This window comes from Halictus rubicundus, chromosome 11, assembly GCF_050948215.1.
Source record: "Halictus rubicundus isolate RS-2024b chromosome 11, iyHalRubi1_principal, whole genome shotgun sequence".
NCBI classification, from domain to species: domain Eukaryota; kingdom Metazoa; phylum Arthropoda; class Insecta; order Hymenoptera; family Halictidae; genus Halictus; species Halictus rubicundus.
The window spans coordinates 6,993,516-7,019,001 of record NC_135159.1 but is presented as its reverse complement, the minus strand read 5'-3'; the positions used below and the strand labels follow the sequence as shown (position 1 = coordinate 7,019,001).

Genomic DNA, 25,486 nt, shown 5'->3' with positions numbered 1-25,486 from the left:
CCCGCGGGGGGGGCCACTGTATGTTTCCTGGTAACGTGGACGACACATGACGCTGGCAAGACCCGTGATGTTGACATATATCGAGAATTCACTGTACTTTCCGAAAGCATCGAGTGCATACTAGCTGATCTCCGTGACAGAGCGGTGCCACTGTTGCTGATGCGACAAAGAGCCAGCAATGCATCGCGGGTAGTCGTCCAGCCGGCTGGCCGGCCGGCGGAATGCAATTTACCGGAAAAGTTAAATCGCGCGTTGTAAATCTGTTGTCGAGCGTGGATCGGGTCAACGGTCTGGAAACGCGGTGAAGTAACGACCAGCTGGTCGTTTGTTCTTCGATTTGATCCTGTTTCCTAGCCTCAATTATATCCGGTTTGCGCGACAGGTTGCCGCGCGTGCAACTCGTCAGCGATTACGCATAATACTCGTACGCGTACGCGTGTAACACGCGGCTGCTTCTGGCGGTGTTCCATTTCATTCGACCGACAATGAATCTTAAGGGTGGTCTGGCTTTCAGCTTTCACGAAATCAATTCTTTCGCATTTCCCTCGAGTAGGCAGGATGACCAGTGAATGAACGTAATTCATATTAAACGGAAAAATAACGTTCATGATACCCTCTCTTCATTGTATCGTAAATTCACCGATGTCTCGCTAAAGAGATCTAATTTTTGTATAACCTAATCGCCGCTACATTAATTTATTTAGCAGCGACGAACGACATCCCACGTATGCGAGGAGATTGGGGTAAGGGACCCAATTACCGTGGGGGTACCAATTATTGTGCCTATATTAATTATACTTATTTTTAAAGCCTAATGAATATTAAATATTATCATTTAAATGTTATCGTTTAATTTATTAAAAAAATTTTATTTTTTCAATTTTATCATTTTAATATTATTATTTCCTATTTTTTCATTAAAATCAATTAATATATGTTAGATATCTCTTTTTTAATATTTTGTATCCTTTAAAAGTAAGTATTAATTAATGTAGGCTCAGTAATTGGTATCCTCACATTAATTGGGTTCCTCACCCTATTACTGTCGTCTAACAGTCATTTGAATTTTTCAGGTGATTCAATTGAGGTCCTATGATAAGTTTTATGGGACCCGTGACCTCTCGGCCCACTCAAGAACAATGTCCAGCCGAGTAGGTACCCTAATTCGCAATACGTCGAAAGCCGTCCCGAGCCGTCGTCTTATATCGAATGGAAACTGCAATTTCCACGGAAAAAGAGAAACAAGTAGTGTTTCGGAAACGTCTTGCTATCAGCTTTATCGTTGCATGATAAGAATGAGGTGTTCCATTTGCTGTGTCGTGCCCTTGACCCGCCAAGTCAAGGTCAAACGGTTATGACCGGTCGATAGAAACTTCAACACCTTAAAAATTTTTCTCTGAAATATTTTCTTCCAAAATGCATTGTCTCAGAAATAATCGAGCATAAATAATCTCCTAAGAAATTATAATTTTGTTAACTAGTAAATTTTGCTTTGAAACAGACGATATATTGTATCTGTTTTGTACAGAACATTTTCATAGCATAAGAAGAAAATGGCGGATAAAATCTGTGACCCTTCCTTCTGTACTCTTCCTCTACTATTTTCCCACTTTGGAATTTCAGGAGATCGCGCTCCGAGACCGCACGTTCGAAATGACGAAACGTGTTTAAACATCCGAGTCGGCTCTAATAGATCTCTTCTTCCTTTCTCCTAACCCACTTGTTATTCGTACGTGGGTAATCATGTCGAACGTCATTCCCATTTTTCAACGTGACAATGGTCACGTAGCCACTTTGGCATCATCTCTGCCGCATTACGAACTATGGTTCTTTTCAATAGGTTCTCTTACACCTTGACGAACCGAAAATCTTCTCGAAATATTCTTATTTTACATTAAAACGTGGTTGATGAAATTCCTGATCATTTCTAGTTCTACGAAAGATTAAATAACTGATCGGCAACATTAAAACAAGTATCAGAAACATTAATTGTTGAAACGTCATAGAAAAAGTATAGAAACACATTTTTAAAATAATTTTGTAATAATTATTAAATTATGAGTACATTATTATTAAATATTTATTTAATCATTTAGCATAGAAACACCTTTATAATTTCAACAAATTGAAAAATTAAACGCCCGGGGCCAGCGATTCTGACACATAAAATTGATTATTGCAATACAAGAAGTTGTTTCTTGCATTACACCAATCCTTTAAAATGATGTAACTTTCTGTTAAATAGCTTTTTCATGCAACCGTAAATGACGGGAGACATTTTCACTTTCTGTCCCAACTGACACAATTTGTAGATACGTACGATGTTAGTAAATAGTTAATACGCTTTTATTTGCACTAGTTATACCATCGTCATCTTGTTCGAGGTGTAAATTTGTTCTGTTAGGACGAGCATGAGTTTCCTCATTACCATTTATATTAGCTGCGCGTCGAACGAGAATTTATGTTTCAGCAATAACCGGAAGAATGGCTCTTCGAAAACGAGAGAATGTTAAGAACACTTTCTTCCACGTGTTGTTTAAAGATTGTCGAACGAAAAACCATAATCTGTCGACACGTTCATGGCCAGGCATTGGCCTTACAGGTGCATACCTATAATTATTCAAATTGTTCAAAGCTGCACAAAGCTATCAGGTGAAAAATTTATAAATAATAACTAAGGTGACGTGCAAAACTTGTAACTTGTCAACCAAGTAATTTTTCAAAACCATATTGTATTTCTGCGGAATGCAACAAAACATTTTTATTATATTAATATTATTTGTCTTTCATTATGTGACAAATCTTAACCTGGCCACTCTGCCTGTATTGTAATTACTAAACTGCAGATTTTATCATTTCAATGGAAGTATTAAAAGTATTTAAGAGGAAAAGCGAAATAAATTCGGTTCCTACGTCTTACAATTAGTGCAAACAATTTTTATTTTCCACAAAGATGCGCAATCTAATAGTTACGTTCATTTTATTCGAATTAGCGTTTAAGCTGGATGCGGATATAAAATGATTCCATTGTTGATCATATTTGTAGCATACCAACTAACTATTGAGCAATGATAAAATTCAATTTTGAACTACGTTCGTATAGTTCTACACCAAGCATGTCCAAGAACGAGCACGGAAACGTTTAAAAAATGAAAGATGCGCCATCTTTTCGTCCCGGAGTATGTTTATCGCGCGATGAACGGCAACTGGGTAAAATTGAAGCTTGTTCCAGAATTTCCAGAATAAAAATCGAAAGTGCCGTAGTCGAAATTCTGCGGGTGCCGCGCGCCCGCGTGAAAGAGGCAACGGCAACCATAAGAGCCTCGGGATCAGGGGGAGCCTCGCCGGAGTAACACACCGCACGGTCTGGTAATGGCTGCGTCAGTGTAAGCACCGGTGGTTACCACATTCTGAAGAGGGGGATAGGTGTGCGTAGGTAACCACAGGAAGAGAATACTTTCACTGCCAAAGCACGGCCGGGAAGGACGAGGAAATTCAGTCACCGGCCAGACCAACAAGGACGGTGAGAGTGAAACGAGTAGGGAGTGTTGTGTCGGAACAGTACCGTATAGTTCTTCCGAGTGTCATTACCGGTTCCGTGGCGGTCACTCGGCAATCGTATCGTTATCCGTTAGGCGCCACTGACGGATCCGCCGAAAATCTAACATTTTTCTTATTTTTTTTTTTTTTTTTTTCTTATCGGATCGTGTCACCCGATATAATCGAAGTGATAGGGGTCCGCTGGTCCTTCAAGGGAATGTGAGGATCATCGATCGGTCGGCGAAGGTCAAAATCGTGAACGGTCGGCGGATTTGACGGGCAACTTTCTACACCGGAAGTCGACGAGAGGATCGAAGGTGAGTGGAGCTAAAATTCGAGGTCCGGGAGCGTGTAGGGAATTCCCTCTCACGATCAGAGAAAGTTTGATACCGTGAATTCGTCCGGTTTGATAATGTTTGGTCTGGTCCCGGTAACTGAAGTTTTATTATATTTGAAAAATGGCCCTGTAACTCCATACAGTGACTTACAACACTTCTGATTGTGATTTTCTAGTCGTGCTGGTATGTAATTGACAATCTCGTTGTGCGCGAATGCCCTAACCTGGTAACAGGACCATCTTCTTATTTTCAATGACATTGTGTCGTTGGTATTTTTAAAAATTGTCCTACTGTTTCAATTTTTTAGCTGCTACTTTTCTTTTTACATATTAGTCGTAATTTTTGGTACATTTGTCGACATATTAATCTGTGAATATTTCTTGTTTTAATAAACAAATATACTCAATGAATGAGCTATATAATTCCTTTTACAAAATCGGTAAGAAACATTTCTATAGTTTAAACAATGTGACTGATCGTTTTATAAGTGTAATTCGTGAAATACTTAAATGGAAAAATAATTTAAAAGATAATTTGATACAAAACAAATAAGATATGATATAAAAAAATTTTTTAATTGTATTGGTAAAATTTCGTCTGAGAACTAATAATATACGGATTATGCTACTTTCATAATCATTAGCAAATGTCACACTACGAAAGGAAAGTGTTTCATGTGAAAATTGATCTGTCAATTATTCAATTAAAAAGCACTGCAATCCAGTTTGCATGTCATTGGATACTTGTATCGGTGCCAACAGAATAAGAATAAATTATAGTTACGAAATCAGTTCGACTATGTAACGAAGTATCTTTATTTTATTCTTCTTAGCATTTACACTAGATCCTAATTAATATTCTTATTTTATTCTTATCAGTATCCTTATTTTGCTCTTCTTAGTATCAATATCAGATTTCAATTAATATTCTTATTTTATTCTTATCAGTATCCTTATTTTGCTCTTCTTAGTATCAATATCAGATTTCAATTAATATCCTTATTTTATTCTTATCAATATCCTCATATTATCCTTGTCAATGTGTTATTAATTTCTTCAGCGGAATAAGGCTAGTATATTATTCTTCATTTACTTTTTCTTTCAATTTTACAAGTTAATTGTTTTAATTTAAAAAATTGCTGTTTTAATTAAATTTTGTCAGTGAATATGTCAAACATCTTTTTTTTAATACAGAGTCAGCGTCGCATTGACACCTACGTTAGCTTAGGATTAGGTAACTTGAACTTTTAGGTAATTTAACTTTAACTTTTCATAACTTTTGAACCAGTGAATTCCTGGCCTTGAAATTTCGATTCTTGGCATTGTCTCGTCAAGATGTACAGGATTATATAGCAAAAAGTTAAAAATTTCTGGGTTGCCAAGGTGAAGGTTTGAAATTTCTGGTTTGCCAAGGTCTGGTTTGCCTTTCGTTTTCAATATAAGGTTGAGTAAATACTATTTGGTAACTAACGTTTAAAACAGTATTGTTATTTCGCGTTGAATTGACAAGAATTATTTTCAAATACGCCACTTCATACAATGTACGCCTTGTATATATCATTTTTTCAAATTATTACAAATAACAGAAATACTCGAAGTGGTAAAAGTTATTGGTCCACCCAGTATAATCCATGGTCAATCGTATGGTGTTTTGTTCAATATTCAAATGGAACAGAAGCAAAGAGGAGAAGATGAGAGAAAAAATGGAAAATCTATCGAGATAAAGGGATAAAAGGCTAAACGGTTTAAAGCACGTGGAAAAGTGGATACACGTGACTCCGTTGTAAAGGGGCACATTAGTTGGAAATTACCTCGCGGATGAATGCCAGGTACACCGAGAATTAAACGTGCGCGGTTGTCCATGATTGCTTGGGATCATTCGGAATCATCGCGTTGGCGGTTGAAGTGATTGAGACAATCAACGCATTGTGTCGGTACATAGATTGTATAACGGAATAAACTTACATCTGACGTTTACAGATTTAATAATAATATTAACCTCTCTTTATTGCATACCTAACCATCTCAAACTGTGCAAAATAGAAATGCGTAAGCATTTACAAATGAAACACAAAATGATTTATAGGATCCTTACGGAAAAATTCAAAATAAATAACATTAAATGACAAATAATTGAACTAGGTAAAATAAATTACAAAAATTAACTACTTACATAATCTTTATGAAATCATTTAGAATAAATAACATTAAATAAATAAATATATCAGTAAAATTGCGTAAAAGAGATCAGTAAATAAACTAAAAAATAAAATATGTAAATTTTATGAAATCATATATAATAGGTTACACAAAAAGATATAAATGCATAATATAGGACGTATAAAATAAACGTTATAAAATAGTTATATAGATAAAATGGAATACAAATTATATTTATAACACTTAATTTTCTGAATACAGTGAATTCTCGATATATGTCAACAACACGGGTTTTGCCAGTGTCGTGTATCGTCCAGGAGACATACTCGAGCCATGTTATGTTTACACACCTCAGCGTCCGAGACCTCTCGTGCTAATTGGTCCCTCACGGGCCAAGCGGTAGTGGGGATAATTCCACGACGTTTATCATCCAGGCCTTGGCGACATATATAGAGAATCACTGTATTTTCAAAAAATTGTGATGCTGTTTTGTATAGCCCACCTCACCGCTCACATTACTCTAGGAAGATTGCATTTCAAAATTCCCTATAAAAAGAAATCAATTGTTTATCATTCACAGCGTGCACTCTTAATTTGCGCCTAGAGTCTAATAAAAAAATTCGTTGCACTTTCGAACCACTCGAAAGACGCGCTCCACGAAGATGGCGCGCTCTGTGTGCAGCGCAGGTGTCACGAGGCGGTAATAAGCGGATACGAGCGCACGGGTGATTACACGCGAGAAAATTCAGTGGGCGTAATTGATTGTGTAAGAGCGACTAGGCGACGCGACGCCGAGTCGTGAGACAATGCTCGCTAGGAAAATTGAGCCGCGATCGAACGTGAATTAAACATCGTGGATTCAAATGGGCCGCGTGAAATATTCATAGCGGTTGTCGGAAGTTCTAGAATCGAACGAACCTACTATACTGAAATTCCTATCATTCCGACGACTACACAGACTGATTCAGCCAGGTGTACCACCCAAATTACCTTGTAAATTAATTGGATATGAGAAAAAACGGTTGAAACAATAGTTATATGGTTTCAAAAGTAGCGTATAATGTGATAATTAATTATTTTCTATTTTACTTTTTTATAGAGAAAGAAACGTCACCTTGAGTTTCTTTATTGTTCAGGGTAAAAATCAAACCGCGAATAAAAAAACTATAGAGGTATATGTGGTAAAAAATTAATAGTTACTGAGATATTCTCTGTAGCAGGTAGAAAAAAAATTGTTTCAAAATTACAACCAAGGTAAGAGACCTAATTACTGTGCCTATACTGATTATGCTTATTTTTAAAGCATAATGAATATTAAGAAAGAGGTATTAAATTTTTTTTCATTAAAATTAGTTAATATATATATATATATATATATATATATCTTTTTTAATATTCATTTGCGCTTTAAAAATAAGTATAATTAATCTAGGCACAGTGATTGATCGAATGCGATTTATACTTACATTGTATAATAACTTTTTCTTTGAAAGGCGTCATAAAACTGATATAAGATATTAAAAAGAAAAAAGATAATATTTTGACCTACCTGGTATGCAAATTTTCAACTGACACAAAAATTAGAATTCTGTGAATACTTCGCACAGAGTCGTAAATTACAGCTAATGAGTTAATTGTGGTTAATACGGCGAAGTGGAAGAGAAAACAAACGATGAGCATTGCGCGTTGCGTTTCTGTTGGAAACGTTTGTGACCGGTTTCGCATAATTACGCAACTTACGAAATCCTAAAAATTACGCCAACTTTCTATGGCATTTCATCCTACTTTACGCGCTAGACGACTGAACAGAGAAAGAAACAGACACACATAAATCCGAGAAGTTACGTCCCCAATTTATTTATCGACTTATTTAACAACACATAGCACAAGGGATTTTTGCAGTTGCGGCAGAAGCATACTTGTTTAAGCAAATATACATGCATGCAAATGTCAAATAGTGTTTATGGCACAACTTAATATATTAAATGAAAAACAGTAAAAAAAATGTAAATAATTTAAAAATACTGTAGCATTATTTTCAACTGTATAACGTCATTAAGAAAAAAAAAATAAACATATATGTGGCGCCTGTGTGTTGCAATTAATACAAATTATTTTTTATTTTGCATAAAAATCCGTAGTCTACATTTATCTAAATAATTTTTTTCGTATTTCGAATATTCAGGGAAATAACTACCTACGTGTACACATTTAAACCGGACATAACGCATACACTATACCCATATTATTTAAACGATGTCAGGTCCAGATAAATATTGAAACAGGAAAAGTTAGACAGATAAGAACAAACAATCCTCCCTGCTTGTAGTTATTACCAAATCGCAGCCATTTAGTGGAACTTGCCGCGCTCCACTTGCGTCTAAACATATCATTACCCACTGCAGGAAATATATAAGCCGCAGAAAAATACTGGATCGTAACATTGCCGTAAAGGAACTGCTAATCCGGCCAAAACAAACAAAACAATGGGAAATGTAATACAGTCACTCACATAATTGTTGGCACACACTTTAAATCAGAATAACTCTTTTATAAACGAACCAAACGAGTTTTTCTGTCAAGCTAGATGTTTACTAGATGGTATGCACCTAATGAAAATTTTGGAAAAAATATTTAGTCTCAATCACGAAAAAAAAAAATTTGCTTTTTACGAACTTTTTTTTATTTGGGCTTGTTAGGAAAAAATGTGTTTGTATATAAGTACCATCCGAAAATTTGTTGATTTATTATTGAAGTTTGTATTAAAAAATCTTCAGCTATGGGGCATAGACTTCCAAAAATTATGGAATAATCACTAGTAGATAATGGGTTAAGTGTCCGGCACAAGTCCCCCTAGCATTAGTGCTGCTTCAAGAATTAATCCAAAAAATCGTAATAGGAATAATAATAATAATAATAATAATAATAATATAATAAAAAAATGTAATATTATATTTAATTGCAGCAAGATAAAGAGGGCTCGGCAGAAAAACGTTATTATAGTACGCGCAGAGAACGTAGTTCGTGAGTTCGCGAAATGGCCTAGAAAAATAGTGCCGGAGCCTCCTTCCGCAGCCGACTGAATGAGCAATTTTAGAAAGAAAAGTTCAGCCAGCTTCCGCGTTACTTTCTTACGTGATACAGAAATTTCACGGCACCGTGCCAGGGACGCCGCATTTTATTCCCGCACCCGCGACAAAATCCGAATTCCGCCATCAAAAAATATTCAACTGTAAAATCGTTGAATTTGTCGAAAAAATTGTTTTCTGCATTAAACGTTCGAACATACTTAAACGAAAGTAAGAACAAAAATGTGAAACAAAATAAAAATGTATGAAAAAGTTAATATATTTAGCCATAATTCTAAAACATTTAAACAGGATTTTTATACGCTTTTATTAATATAAAATATTAAGTTAAAGCATTACATTAAATTCGGAGTTGAAAATATTACATTGAAGCATTAAATGAAATTCAAAATTAAAAATACTAAATTCAAGTATTAAAATAAATTCAAAGTTCAAAATATTACATTGAAGTATTAAATTAAATTCAAAATTAAAAATATTGAATTAAAGTATTAAATTGCATTCCAAGTTGAAAATATTCAATTAAATTCAAAATTGAAAATATTAAATTAAACTATTAAGTTAAATTCAAAGTTAAGAATATTACATATAAGTTTTTAAATTCAATTTGGAAAAGATTAAAAAGTGTGTACTGTCGACTAACAAATTACAGTAGACAGTCGTAGAATACTGATTTCAGTCTCGAACGATATTTATTTAAGGACAGACACCTGTCGTTAAAAGATAATCACAGGAACGATTCTATCGAACGAATTGCTAGTTTCTCTTTCGTTTTTTCTTCCTACTATTGAACAAGCATCGTTCGACATCGTTTTCCGTGTTACGGCAAACGATCTGATTTAAGACAGTCTCCTTAAAACTTTCTCATGCGACGAGAGTTCGGTTTTTCTTTTCTCGGTGGAAAATGCACGTTCTGTAGGCTGTCAATAAACGATGGAAAAGTGTAATTTCAAACGGTCTCGAGTAATATTCTCCCCAAGTGCTCCCTGAGTTCGAGATTTAGATTGATGTTTCTTATAGATCACAGTGGCGTTTGCTCGTTTAACGCGGGCGAGTTACTTTCTTTCGCTTTGTTCCTGCTTTTTTACTGTGCATGTAATTTGCATTGCGATTATAATCAGATTTGTCACGTATGTTTAAAATAAAGTTTAAAATAATTTTTAAGTAATGATTTTTAAATAATTTTAAAGTAATTTTGAAATAATAATTTTAAAATAAATGGTAATTTTAAAATAAATTGACCCTTGGGACAATACATTTCTATTTGTTTTTTCTTTTTTTACGAATTGGACGTATCGGTTTTCAAACAATTTTCGTATATAGAAAATTTTTTCTTCAATTTAGTATATTCGAAGAAATTAGAACAAATCAGATTCATAGTTTATTCATAGTTAAAATAAAATTAGAGCGCGAGTGAAATACAAAGCACGCGATATTCAAAGTTATAAATCAAACTGAATATTTTCCGTGTGTTGCTCGAACACTTGCAAATTTACATTTAACGGTTAAAAATTCTTATAGAAGTGCCTTATTTACAAGGTAGAATTCTACCTTGCAGAAAGTAATTTTTAATGGAATAATTCATAGCCAAAGGACTTGGAAAAAGAACGTGAAAATAATGTGTGTCCTTTTCGTAACAAATGTTGTCACACTTTCTGTACCATGTTTTGCTGTAGACAATACTAAATGTATATTTCACGTTGAAAGCTATAAAAGTCGCAAAATTTCAGATCAATTGTTTTGCAAATGGCAGAGTAACGTTGTCCCTTACCTGAAAAATGTGTCAAATTGAGAACGGGGGACGAACGAGGGTTAAAATCGTTTTCACGGTCAGGAAGGCTGGCAATGAAGCCGAAGAACGGAACAGAAAGAGAGAGAGGTCGCTCCGTAAGTAACGTAACCACGGGAGGAAGGGGAAACGTGCGTGGCGAAGGTTTACATTGGTGGAACACTTTCTCCTTTCCCCGTTATGAGATCACCATCTCCTCGGTTTTCCACCGGCGACGACATAACTTCGTCAATTTGTTGCCGCGAGTTAACGGACCGTCGCGACCCGCGTCAAATTAAACCTAGCCGACCGAGCAATTAAAATTTAAGACATTTCCTCGAGCCCTTCCTCCTTCCTTCATCCTTCCGTCGCCATTTTCCTCTCCTTTCAGCGATGCGAAGACGTTACAGGCTGTCCCATAACAGGGTACAGTATTCTCTCCGTAACTGTCGCAAAGATTTCTATCGTAACTGTCAACCTTCGATCCCCACCACTGAGGGGGTCCTCCTTGGAACCAGTGAATGTATATGGCGAACGGGATAGTCAGTCCGACACAATGGACAACATTTTCCACAACACGTTCAGCGAAGAAGCTGTATCGATGTTTATCAGGTCGCTATTGTGCTTGTACAATGCACTCGTTTCCAGGTTAATTAATCTAATCTAATGACGCATTTGTGTGCTGTATGTAGCTTCGATCGATAATAAAGCGTTCGCAGAGATACGCTATTGTGGGAAAAACGATGAATGTCCGGTGACAATGTGAACTATACTCGCAGGCTAAATGGACATTTGCTAGCTCGATGAAAGTTCTCTGCCTGTGGAAACAATTGTTCTCGATGTTTATTTGATTAGTCGCTCGATTGTGAGCCAACAGCGTCTAATTTCGTCTTTCGTTGTTTCTTCGAGTATTCTCCTTTCCATGATCTTGCTTTCACATTTTTTCAATAACACGGTGTGTAGTTGAATTTATGAGATTAAATTTCAGATTATTTATTTTTTACTGGCTCGAAATTTCTTGTAGAAATTTTTATATGCATTTATGTACATTCATTTAAATTTACGCGATATTTATGCGCATTTATATTCTCTTTAACTCTGATTCCTGGAAATATACATATATTCTACAAGATGGCATATTTTTTTTATGACATAATCGATGACATTCGACTTTCTCAAACGTAGAGTTCATTCGAAAAAAAATGTATTTTACACTTTCAACTTGTTCCCACTCGTAAAGTCGTTTTAATTTTACAGTAAATTATATTACAATTTATATAATCTATTAATATGAATATAATGGGAACGCATAACACAAGATCTCGTCATGCCAAAAGTATAATGTAGGTGTAGAATATTAACAGAGAGGAAGGAAGAACAGCAAATATAAATTCCATGGGCGGTGATATAATATACTTTCTAACAACCTTGTAGTGTGTTAATGGCTTTGATTAATTAGACATGCTCTTGCGCGGGACTGAAGAGAATAAACAATTAATAGGCCAGTATGAAATTTAAACTTCTCACAAGTATGTTTCAAATATGTTTCCTTTTTTTTTTGACAAAATAACATAATCGTCAGATCTGATAAATTGAATGACTGACATATTTTATAAGGAATTTTAACTTTCTTCTACTCCAAACAGTTACGCTTTACAATATTCATTGTAATTGGCAACCATAAAGATGCCTCGAAAAATTGTGCTTGTTTAACGAAACAAAAATTAAGATATGACCAAGATTTGTCGCGTTGGGTGTTCGCAAATTGTTTGAGATTGTCGCAATGTTTGCACCGTCGTTATAAGGGGATTAAATTTAATCACAGGATAAAATTTATTTACAGGACAATCGTCCCCATGAAGATGCCTCTAAAAATTGTACTTGTTTAACGAAACAAAAATTAAGATATGACCAAGATTTGTCGCGTTGGGTGTTCGCAAATTGTTTGAGATTGTCGCATTGTTTGCACCGCGTTATAAGAGGATTAAATTTAATCACAGGATAAAATTTATTTACAGGACAATCGTCCCCATGAAGACTTCGGCAGGCCCGCCGACTCCACGATGATTACCATAATCTCCCACTCACCGTTCAAAGTACCTAGGACCGAAAGATTAGGCACCCGGCCTCCAGACATCCTCTAACAGCATCCTTCGCAACGTTATGCCACGCAATTCAATCAAACCACCCTGTACTCTTCAAACACGTTCAAAATTCCAATTGAGGAAGCATGGTGTTCAGCGCGATAGTGGTAACGTCCGCCTTGAAGGGGGCCCTGGGTCTCATGGGAACCAGCCTATGGCTGATCCCCTTGCTAATAGCAGGTTTGTCCTACTACCGTTACGACCAACTGGACCCGGAAAGTCGACCCATCAACCGATACCCCTTGTACCCGGAGTACGACTTCATCGTGGTTGGAGGAGGCTCTGCAGGGGCAGTGGTTGCTAGCAGACTATCAGAAATCCCGGATTGGAATGTCCTTCTACTGGAGGCCGGGCCAGACGAGAATGAAATAACGGATGTGCCTTCGTTGGCTGCCTATCTTCAGCTGACGAAGCTGGATTGGAAATATAAAACCGAACCAACTGGCAGGGCCTGCTTGGCGATGAAGGGTGGCCGCTGCAATTGGCCCCGGGGCAAGGTTCTAGGTGGTTCCAGTGTGCTCAACTACATGCTCTACGTTCGAGGGAACCGCCATGATTACGACTACTGGGAGTCCCTCGGCAATCCTGGCTGGGGGTACAATCAGGCTTTGTACTACTTCAAGAAGTCCGAGGACAATCGCAACCCTTATCTGCAGAAGAGCGCCTACCACTCTACGGGCGGCTACCTGACGGTGCGTAAGAGATGATCTTATACGCATTAGGTGATTAGGTCGTAGGATAGGACTCCGCAAAAATCAGATACATTCCCCATTTTGCTTATCTCACAGGTACAGGAAGCCCCGTGGAAAACGCCCCTGGTGGTTGCGTTCGTGCAGGCGGGGGTGGAGCTGGGCTACGAGAACAGGGACATCAACGGCGAGCGTCAGACAGGCTTCATGATCGCCCAAGGAACCATCCGTAGAGGCAGCCGATGCTCCACAGCGAAGGCGTTCCTTCGGCCCGTGAGACTCCGTAAGAACATCCACACGGCCATGAACGCGCACGTGACCAAGGTCCTGGTAGACCCAGTGACCATGCGAGCCACTGGCGTCGAGTTCTACCGCGACGGTCGCAGGCAGATCGTCAGAGCTCGCAAAGAGGTGATCCTCTCGGCCGGTGCGGTGAACAGCGCCCAAATCCTGATGCTGTCGGGGATAGGACCCAGCGAGCACCTTCAGCAGTTAGGCATCCCCGTGATCAAGGACCTCCGAGTCGGGGATAACCTTCAAGATCACGTCGGCATGGGAGGATTGACCTTTCTGATCGATAAGCCAGTCGCGATAGTGCAGAACCGTCTCCAGGCGGCGCCAATCACCATGCACTACGTGGCCAATGGTAGGGGGCCTATGACCACCCTGGGAGGGGTCGAGGGCTACGCCTTTGTCAACACTAAGTTTGCCAATAGGTCCATCGACTATCCTGACATTCAGTTTCACATGGCGCCAGCTTCCATCAATTCTGACGCCGGAGTTCAGGTGAAGCGGGTGTTGGGAATCACCGACGAGGTCTACGACGCTGTCTACAAACCCATCGCCGACAAGGACGCCTGGACCATCATGCCACTACTGCTGAGACCTAGATCACGCGGCACCGTCAGGTTAAGAAACTCCAATCCCTTCAGCAGTCCTATCATCGACGCTAACTACTTCGCTGATACCAGGGACATTGCTACGTTGGTCGAAGGCGCCAAGCTCGCTATGAAAATCAGCGAGGCGAAGGTTTTCAGGCAGTTCGGGTCCAGAGCGTACCGGGTCAATCTGCCAGGGTGCAAGCATTTGAAGTTTGCCACGGACGCTTATTGGGAGTGCCACATTAGGCATATTTCTATGACGATCTATCATCCCGTCGGGACCACAAAGATGGGACCGCCGAGTGATCCCACTGCTGTGGTGGATCCTAGATTGAGGGTTTACGGGGTTGGAGGTCTGAGGGTGATCGATGCGTCCATTATGCCGACTATCAGCAGCGGAAATACCAATGCGCCGGTTATTATGATCGGCGAGAAGGGCGCGGATCTTATTAAGGGCGACTGGCTGGACTTTGCGACGACGAGATGATGATAGTGATTCTTCTAATTGTTTTTAGAAAATGGCGAACTGTAGGAATACTTGTTGTTCGACATATTTTAAAAATAAATTATAATAATGATGATGACGATGATGATAGTCTTTTGTGATAGTTTTTGGAACTATGTACATTGTTGGTGTTGAACTAGACTTTAAGGATTTATTATTGATGTTTGTATAAAGAATTCATAGTTTATCATGGCAGTTTATGTACATTTAACGAGCTTCGAATATTTCAGACGAAAAAAATATTTTACACGTTTTATGAATATTAATGCACTTATTAATTGACGTTGAGCTGTTTCTGGAAAGGTGAGGATATTTTCATAAAAATACAAATAAACCGAAAGTAAGTGAAAATCTATAAACAATCGGTATATCTATAGTCACTGCTCATAATAAGCACAAGAATAGACTTTGTGAATATTTCCCTCTTGACAGTATAGTAAATTTTATGATTTCTGCTTTATTAATTAATTCTTTAAATCCATTCAATTTTATATAACAAGTGGACCAACATCCATAAAATATGTAATGTTATTGTTTTGTTTAAATATTTGGAATTCATTAGGTGTACGTGGACTTTTGTTGTTGACCCTGTGTGATTTGGATCGTTAACCTAGAACGTTAGACGCTTTACAGCGTGATACGTTGAATATATGATTAACCTGTTGCATGATCGAGCGTAGTAGGACGGATGATTATGTTAGAATACCGTTGAACGTTGTAGAACTGCGATTTTGCGACGTAGCCAAACATAAATTTAATACTGGTGAGAGATTTCGATGCTAAGATATTTCGTACGAACATTAATTTCTCAAAAATTAGATATCGATAAAATATGGTAATAATGTAAACCATAAACAAAGAATGTTAAAATATGGATGTAATATGCGTGTATAAGGATGTTATATGCGTGTAAGAATGTCGGATGAAAAATAGATTGCGTAGAAGATTAAAATGACAAAGGAATAATTTTTATAACTTTAACCATAAATGACAAACGTTTGGAAATGTAATAAAGAGTTATGTTGTCTCAGGTAAACTTTGCTATCCAAGTGCCATACACTGTAACTTTAATATAAGATTGTAATTAACCCCCACCATCCGACCCTCGTGCTCCAACTTCATTTGGTCCTTGCTGTCGAATTGATACAACCATAAAAAATCGACACGACATAAAAGTTAATATTTATGTTTGCAAAATCCCTTTTCTAAAAATAAGAAACTGTGGAATTGCTGAGGGTTAAATAAAGAAACGTAAACAAACTGACTGTTGCGTATTTATTTCTTTAGAAGACATTAAATGCGCTATTCGAACCGATACTTTCATATACAGTGAATTCTCGATATATGTCAACAACACGGGTCTTGCCAGTGACATATATCGTCCAGGAGACATACCTGAGCCGTGTTATGTTTGCACTGCTCGGCGTCCGATGCCTCTCGAGCTTCGGGGCCGTAGTGGGGATAATTTCGCGACGTATATCATCCAGGCCTTAGCGACATATATGGAGAAATCACTGTAATATGTAATTAACCGAGAACAGAAAATATTATTTTTGCTAAAATTATTAAAATATCGTAAAATATAGTACTAAAGCTACCACAACGTCAAAGCTACTGTCTCTAGTAGACCCAGGGCGAAAGGTTCCCTTTCTTTTTGTTCCCTTTCCATTTCCCAATTAATTCTAACCGTGAACCGCTAATTCCTCAACCAATCGAAATAAAATACATTTTATCCTTCGCACGAATGGCAGAAAAATCGCGGCAGAACGACTGTGAACTTGTTCGCGTGAAGTTTGAATCGCCTGCGTGAACAATCTTCAGTATAAGTTGAACACATATCTTCAATTTTATCAGGACTACTTTCACGCTACATATTATAGGTATGTTAAACATTTCAATTTTTTGTGTGTTTGATATTTAAGAAAAATGAAATTAAAGTTAATTGAACGGTACCTCCCTTAATTTTTAATTTGATAATATCAAAATTGAAGAAACATAGCGTTCAATATTTGACTCTGCTGGGCAGCAATAAATAAAAAAGTAACGAATTTTTGTGCAATAATGTTAACTCAGCTATGCAAAAAGACGAAATAGTTTTAGTAAAAGGAATTAGAGTGGCTCTGCAGGTTAGCAACATGAAAGCTATGAATAGGTGCAAGGTTATTTTTATGATTAGCCAGCGTCTGGTTGCAAGAAATATACTTTTCCTTCGACTGCGTACTGGTTCTGCTGCTCGGTGTATTCTAACTACTATATTTACGAAGCTCATGCCAAAATTGCAACATAGACCTCGGCATCCGTTCACCTTTATCGTCAGACCAACTTCTAGTTTTTACATATCTTTTTACAAGACAAAAGACTTCAATAATATTCCTTCATCGATCATGTTTTCAAACATTCTCCCATTCAACGATTTTTTATTACATTTCTCAATAGACATTTTCATCACCTCGTTTCTATCTTTAGATCCATTATATTTCTTCATAACATTTTTTTATAGTGGTTATTATTTCGAGCTAAATACGTAACGATTTTCAACAGTATCTTTTTAATCAATAGAATTTTTATAAATTATCAAACTTGTCAATGTTTAAGGCAACAACATTCCCAAAATAGGAAATTCGATACCGTTTTTATTGCAATTTTTTAATAAAACAGTGATGAAACTGAATTATATGTAAAAAAATGTTAGCAAACATGATTTTTTATTGCCTGGTATTTCGATCAAGAAATAAGGACTTGGATTTTGCTTATTTTTATACATGAAATGCCGATGAATATGGTATAAAAATAAATTTTTAAAAAACCGTCTTCATACAAAAGCATTTATAATATCAATAAATAGAAAATTAATACAGATATCCATTTACGTGAATATTTAAACGTGATGATATAATGTAGTAACAAAAAGCTGTGAAAAATTTGTTCAGGTTGACCCAGGAAATATACATAGATGACTAATTAGATTTAAAAGATCATAATTAGATCTCAAACAATCAGAAATAATATTGGGTTGGAAGGTTCGCAGCGTTCTTAAATCAAAATAAAAATATTTATTCATAGCTTTATTCGATAACATATTTTCCATTCTATTCTATCACATATTGCACATTTTGAATAAACGCTGAAGGAAGATTTTGCAGCTTCATTTCGATGCAGGACAATCATTCGAGATCCTAATCAGTTTCCGGTAGGTAAAGTATTAAAATGTACGACTGAATAAAGAAAACTACACGGTCGAGTTTTTTCCGAATTTTTTTCTGGAAACAATCTTAGTCGTTTTTCCTTTGTGAACACATTCGCGAGCAGGTTCCTTCCTTTTTCCGGTTGTAATTAAAACATTCCACGCACCGCCGAACGGTTAGAACACTGAAAATAATTCGCGGCGTGCAGGTATAGTACTTTCCCAACGCTAATTCATTATTCCGATAGAATTTCAATTCCAGACAGAAAGAATTTCTTTTCTATAAGTGTGTGATTTCACTTTCGAATTTGAATTGCTAACCGATTCGAAACTTGTTGCGTAACATAACCGTCGGAGAGCTATGCGTACCGGCGATCGATTTTACGGTCGATTGCCATGGGACCAAGGTTCGTTACTCGTTCAACCATTTTATAATATATATTACTCCATAACATTAACGGATTACTAAATTCTAACCGAGGCAATCGACGACCTTCGAACTCGTGTAACTTCGCGTCAAAAATTTTACATTCTCTCTGCGCTCGTGTTGAACTGAAAAATTTAAACTTCGTGAACCTGAACAATATTTTAAACTTCGCAGAGCTTCGAATTTGTAAAATTTTGGTCGAGTAAAATTCAACTTCAGTTTCTTATTCCGCTTTGTAAGGGTATAAAAGTCCCTTTGAGCACAGAAAGAATTTCTACATAAAAATATATAATTTTGTATTATTAAAATGCATCGAAAATTATATTTATTGAAAAAATGTATAATCCATTGTTGGACTTAATTTATGCGATCAACGTCCGCGATACTGCATAAGCTGAGCATGTAAATACGTGATCGTGCGCTGAATAACATTCTGTTCGGATAATCGAGGTTCTATTGTGGTATCTGAAGATCACTGAACTATCTCCGCCTGAAAAACATACTTGACAAGATGTACAAAGAACACGAGACTGCACTTGGTAAAAATAATGGCACATTTGCTCAGATGGAACGTACGTAGGAGTACATTACCATTTATAAGTATTAAGACAACGAATGTATCCTCAGAAAATGGATACTCTTGGTCACGTTACAGTGCACAACGTTTAGGGCTATTTAAACGCTAGCTTATTAATTTTTTGGTCATAGAAAAATCTGTTCTCAGGAAAGAGACATGAACTTTCAATTTTGAAAATTTTTATACTTCAATGGTAACGGTTACACGGATCTAACTGAAACAGCAGGATGTTGTGAACTCTGCTGAATAAAACGACATAATTATTACATTATCAGTACGGAAACATGTATAAACAAAATAGTTAACGTGAACAGGACACATAAAGTGCAATAATCTTAATAGTTTCTCAAAGCGCGACATATGTACAGTCGATTCTCGTGTCGCAGAGATATACAAAGTGTCCCGAAAATGTTTTCCCTTGAAAAGGGTGATCCCTAAGGTAATTTGAAACAACTTTTTCCTTTACGAAAATATTCTCCGCCGCTTCGTTAAGGAGTTATTAACGAAAAACACGGACCAATCGGAGCGCGGCTACTACAGCAGACGGACTCCGGCTCGGCCAATGCCAACGCCACGCTCAGCGGGATCCGTCCGCTGTAGCCGCGCTCTGATTGGTCCGCGTTTTTCGTTAATAACTCCTTAACGCAGCCGCGGAGAAGATTTTCGTAAAGGAAAAAGTTACTTGGAATAATCTCAGGAATCATCCCTTTCAAGAACATACAGCATTTTTGGTCACCCTGTACGATAGAGAATTTTTGGCATAAATAAAAAATAAAATTAAAGGAATTTGAGATATCCCAGCAGATATTAAAATTGTACGATTTTTAATGCGAGGTCAATATCAGTCACACTTCTGTTTCTGTTACATTTTTATAACAAAAAATAATTTCTTTAGTTCCGGTAAAGGTTATGGAAATTTACGAAACTGGAAGTTCGGTGATTCAATTTTTGTCAAAATCCTGTCGCTAAACTCGGCCGAAATATTCGTTAATACGCACTGTACGATTTTCGCTGTGACTTGTTACACTTAAAATGGCACGCGTCGACGCAAGAGTGCGTGAGACAGTTAATCTAAAACTTCTGGAGAATAGTGTACCATAGGATTGCAAAGGAGTGCGGGGTATAAAAGTGAAACGTGCACGAGATCAAATAGATGCACGCTGGAACACAGAAAACACGAGAAGGGGTCGCGTGGAGTCCAAGTTGGCATTACTCAAGCCCGGTAAGTATTACGTGAACGGCAACGAGAAAGCGCATTTCTCTGGTGGATCTCGAAGTGGAAAGTGGACACTGGGTCTCCAGAAGCAGTTTTGGCGGACAAGTAACATCGTCCGGTCTTTCGGTAGCGACGGGACTGATTAACTCGATTGTTCGTGCCGAGGATAACGGTAACAACAATTTGACAGCGACAATTGCCGTTACAAAATCAATCGGAACGTGTAGGGGGCTCGCCTAATCCTCGTACGTTCCTCTGCTCGAAATTCCTCCACTTTCTATTTTGGATACTGTACAATATTTTGTGTCTCCACGACCATGCTGTCATTTGACGAAATTGTGACTAAAATACAATTGGATGGAATATAAGTGAAGAATTCTCAGTGTGGAACATCCCCGTGGAACGTACGAAGATTAAATTAATAAATGAAACATAACGCCAAACATTTTAACCGTGAAACAAGTGTAGAAAAATTTTAACGAGACTCGGGAAATCTTGTTGCCAAAGAGACTGCATTTGCTTATGACATAATGGCTGGATTCGATTCTCGAGTTGCCACGAATGGGATCATGCGCCTCGTGTAGATATCCATGAATGGTTAAGTAATTAGCTATGCTTGGAATGAATGTAGTCTATTTCAAATGTCCGGCGTTAGCTACCATTTATTTCTTCAAAATCGTACACCAAAGTTTGAAAAAGATTTGTGTTAGCCGCGCTCTGATTGGTCCGTGTTTTCCTCTAATAACTCCTTAAGAAATCTGCGGAGAACATTTTCTCAAAGGAAAAAGTTTCTTCGAATGACCTCGGGAATCATCCCTTCAATGAAATACATCATTTTGGGAAAAATAACATTTTTTTAAAACTGTTCATACGCATCTTTTTGCATTTTTCCGGATTCCGCGACAGTTAGAGAAACATTATTAAATCGTGCCATTTACTGTTTAATTTTTTCGGCAACTTCTGGTTCAAGTGTTCTATTTTTTTTTTTTTTTCTTGAAGGCATACAAATTCTTTTGATAAGAATTTTCCAGACATCGTTACGCAGTAACATGCAGTACAGGAATGCGTAGCTTTCCCCCGGCGTGACAATGTCAAACCAGTTTGATCTATACGCATTACAAAATCTAACTACCTTAACAGGTGTCTAATTACCTGTACATTCTATCGAATGGTTCGGGTCCGATTGAAATCGGCCCGGGGGCGATTTTGACCCCAAACCCGGCCACAGCCTTTTCCGCTTATAAACAAAAGGGTTAAACAGTTGTCTCGAAAAATTCTGATTTAACATAAAAATCCGCAGTTAACGTCCATTGCCAAATTACTGCTTTACTTCTTCACAGCAATATGGTGCACGTAGCCTGTGGTGTGCTGCTCCTAGCATCGTTCCTCGCCGTCCCCATAAATTCTCAATCACTGCTAGAATCATTGAGGACTTACGGGCCACCGGCAGAAGTCCTGAACAGAGTCGACCCCAATAACAAGAAATACGACTTCATAATCGTCGGAGCCGGTTCTGCAGGTTCCGTCCTTGCCAACCGTCTCTCGGAAAACAAGAAATGGAACGTGTTGCTTCTGGAGGCAGGTGGAACCGAGACGGTGCTCCACCAGATCCCGATTCTCGTAGGATACTTTCAACTGTCGAACTACAACTGGGGTTACAACGTTGAGCCGCAGAAGAACGCCTGTCTGGGGATGATCAACCGACAGTGCTCCTGGCCCCGGGGGAAATCCCTAGGTGGCACCAGCTCTCTTAACTACATGATCCACACCAGAGGGAACAAGCTGGACTATGATATTTGGGCTGCTCTTGGAAATAAGGGCTGGTCTTACAACGAAGTCCTGCCCTACTATATAAAGAGCGAGAAATTCAACGTGCCAGGTGAGTCTGTTGACTTTAGGAAATATTTCTCTATATATGTCGCCAAGGCCTGGATGATAAAGGTCGCGGAACTATCCCCACTACCGCGGGGTATGTCTCCTGGACGATACATGACGCTGGCGAGACCAGTGTTGTTGACATATATTGAGAATTCACTGTATAGCGAGTAAATAAGACATTTGTCTCACCATGTGTCGGTGAGATGAATACTGATCATAAGACTATTTCGTTCCGATAAATTTTATAAAACAGAGAGAGAGAGAGTATAATGAAACATTACGTTTCTAGGTATCAAGAACTCCTCCTACCACGGCGACCAAGGCTACTTGTGCGTGGAGCACGTGCCCTACCACACAGAGCTATCGAAAGCGTTCTTAAAAGCTGGTCGCGAGTTAGGCTACAAGATCATAGACTACAACGGCGAAGATCAAATCGGCTTCTCCTACATCCAAGCGAACCTAGACAGAGGGACCCGATGCAGCGCGTCGAAGGCATACCTACGAGTCAACCGTCCAAACCTCGACATAGCAACAGGCGCGATGGTCACTAAAGTCTTGATTAACGATGATAACCAAGCATACGGTGTGGAGTTTATCCAAAACAATCAACGCAAACAAGTCTTCTCCTCGAAAGAGGTAATCCTGTCCGCCGGGACTATCGACTCAGCGAAGTTACTAATGCTGTCCGGTATAGGTCCTCGGAATCACTTAGAGGAGCTAGGAATCAAAGTGCTGAAGGATTTAAAAGTAGGATATAGTATGTACGAGCACATAGGATTCCTGGGACTAACGTTCATAGTGAATCAACCAGTGTCCTTGCTGCAAAGCAGACTGGCTAGACCTAGCGTGTTCGTGCAATACTTTCTGAATAGGAGTGGCCTGATGTCTATGCCAGGTGGCGCGGAGGCTCTGGCCTTCATCAGGACGAAGTACGCCCCTGACAGTAGGCCTGACGTTGAACTATTGTTCGCCGCTGGGTCGGTGCACTCTGACGGAGGTATACCCTTGAAAAAGGCTCTAAGAATCTCGCCCGAGCTGTACCATACTGTCTACAAGCCAATCGAAAATCAGGACGCCTGGTCCATTTGGCCCATCCTGCAAAATCCCAGGAGCGTCGGCAGGCTGACTTTGAAGTCCAAGAACCCCTTCGAGCCGCCAAGAATGGATCCTAATTTCTTCGAGCATCCGGCTGACGTGGAGATCATCCTGGAGGGCATCAAGCATGCTATCAACATCTCCAGGACGGCTCCCTTCAGAAAGTATGGGAGCAGATTGCACGATATCAAGATCCCTGGCTGCACGGAATTCGAGTTCGCCAGCGATGACTATTGGCGGTGCGCTATCAAGCATCTGCCGTCGATGATGAATCATGAGATTGGAACCGTAAAGATGGGACCCGAGAGCGATACCTACGCCGTGGTAGATCCGAAGCTTAGGGTTTACGGCATGAAGGGATTGAGGGTGGCCGATGCGAGCATTATGCCGACCATACCTACGGGGCACGTGAACGCGGGGATTTATATGATTGGAGAGAAGGCGGCTGATATGATTAAGGAGTCTTGGCAGTGAAGTTGTTTCAGTAGCCAAACTACTTCGTTGGGTAGCTGATTAGAGCCTTGATGGAAGCAGATTAAGACGCAGTCGTTTCGATGTAGCTGTTAATACTGTTGAGTATTTTTGTAGAGACTTCTATTGCAACTTTTCAACGAGCGCCTTGAGAAACTAAATGCACACAGTACCGACACTTCTTTGAATCGGTGTTCAAACCCCTGTGAATGGGTTGCTGGATGAAAGGAAAAGATTGGACTTGAAAAGTAAAAATGTTAAAATAAAATTGGTAAATGGAAAAAAAGTTGGTATTGGAAAGGTTGGGAAGCACAAAAATATTTGTAAACCGCGACATAGTGGAAAACGATGTTCAACGAATATGCGCAGTCCCATGGACTGAAAATCATTTTTATGGAATCATATATTTAAGTGAAGATTCTAACACATTCAAGAGAATTTTTGTAAGGCCATATGTAATTTCTAATTTTTAACTGTTCTTGTGTCAAACATCTAATGTAATTGATTAGTCATTAATTTCATACATGTTTATTAGTTCGTAAGAGATTTTGCTATGTTTAGTTCATCTAAAAAATTATTATTGTATTATATATAAATTTATATTGAAATTAAGAAAGAACTTTACAAATTCAACATAGTTAATCAAATTCGTAATTAGTTTAGAATTGTTTCTCAAGAAAAACCGTAGAACTCTTTATGTTCTTGTTATAAATGTATAACTATTTGGGTGTTAATTAGAGGTGTTACAGAGTTAGAGTAACGATGAATTGTTCCTTATAGGAAACTTGATGTTCTCGTCACAATATTTGTGGAAGTACACAGTGGGCGGACAAAAGAAAGTTTAAGTAGTAATGTATACGATAAGTGTCACAATTTTGGTATAAACTGAAATTTTGTTTTAGAGCAGCAATGATTTTTTTATGAATATCTAAATCTTATAAAATATGGAAGCGAGAAAACGTCGAAAGGGAATAAAAAATTATCAACAAATGAAAAACCATCTAGTGCCAAAGTTATTAGAGGTATTGTTAAGTACTCATATATACAGAAATTCCAATTCTAAACTTTCTTTTGTCCACCACAGTACTACATGTCTTGTCGAGTGATTGTATGTTTTTGTTCTCTTGTCTGATATAATTGTTAATAAGTGTACTGTTTTTCAAGAATATATTAATAAATGAAAGTTGAAATGCAACGTACTGTGTGAGAAATTCAGGAAACACGATTAAATTATGGCTCTATGTTCATACTATTTTCATCGTAAAAATTATAAGAATTGTGACTGATAAAAATCGGCAAAACATTTCCGAATGCCTAACGAACAGAAACATTCATCCTTTCTAGGAAGAATCACCCCTTTTAAGGAAGTATAACATTTTTGGGACACCCTGTATATAAATATATAATGCACAATATAATAATATTATGTTTAGTAAAGAGGAAAAGTGAAATCTACGAACGCTCTTTTGTAATAATTAAATTGCACATCGTTGTGCAAAGATCTTTTTACTAGTCTTTTTACTAG

The 25,486-nt window shown here is 37.9% G+C and overlaps 2 protein-coding genes across 4 annotated transcripts in view; one reads left to right on the top strand and one right to left on the bottom strand.

Moving 5' to 3' along the window:
- Flo2 (flotillin-2) overlaps positions 1 to 25,486 on the bottom strand; it is a 176,078-nt gene that overhangs the window by 146,683 nt on the left and 3,909 nt on the right. The gene's annotated exons all lie outside the window — the stretch shown is intronic.
- On the top strand, positions 3,359 to 23,964 carry LOC143358819 (uncharacterized). Its single transcript, XM_076796294.1, has 5 exons — positions 3,359 to 3,857; positions 12,913 to 13,730; positions 13,827 to 15,093; positions 21,818 to 22,396; positions 22,685 to 23,964. Exons 2-5 carry the CDS (start codon positions 13,125 to 13,127, stop codon positions 23,962 to 23,964), a joined length of 3,732 nt encoding a protein of 1,243 aa, XP_076652409.1. The 5' UTR covers positions 3,359 to 3,857; positions 12,913 to 13,124.

Bases quoted from the DNA above. Each gene is read 5' to 3' on its own strand.
- LOC143358819 (XM_076796294.1), top strand. From the start codon at position 13,125: ATGGTGTTCAGCGCGATAGTGGTAACGTCCGCCTTGAAGGGGGCCCTG. The intron at 13,731-13,826 runs GTGCGTAAGAGA...CTTATCTCACAG, and splicing joins CTACGGGCGGCTACCTGACG to GTACAGGAAGCCCCGTGGAA. The intron at 22,397-22,684 runs GTGAGTCTGTTG...TTACGTTTCTAG, and splicing joins CGAGAAATTCAACGTGCCAG to GTATCAAGAACTCCTCCTAC.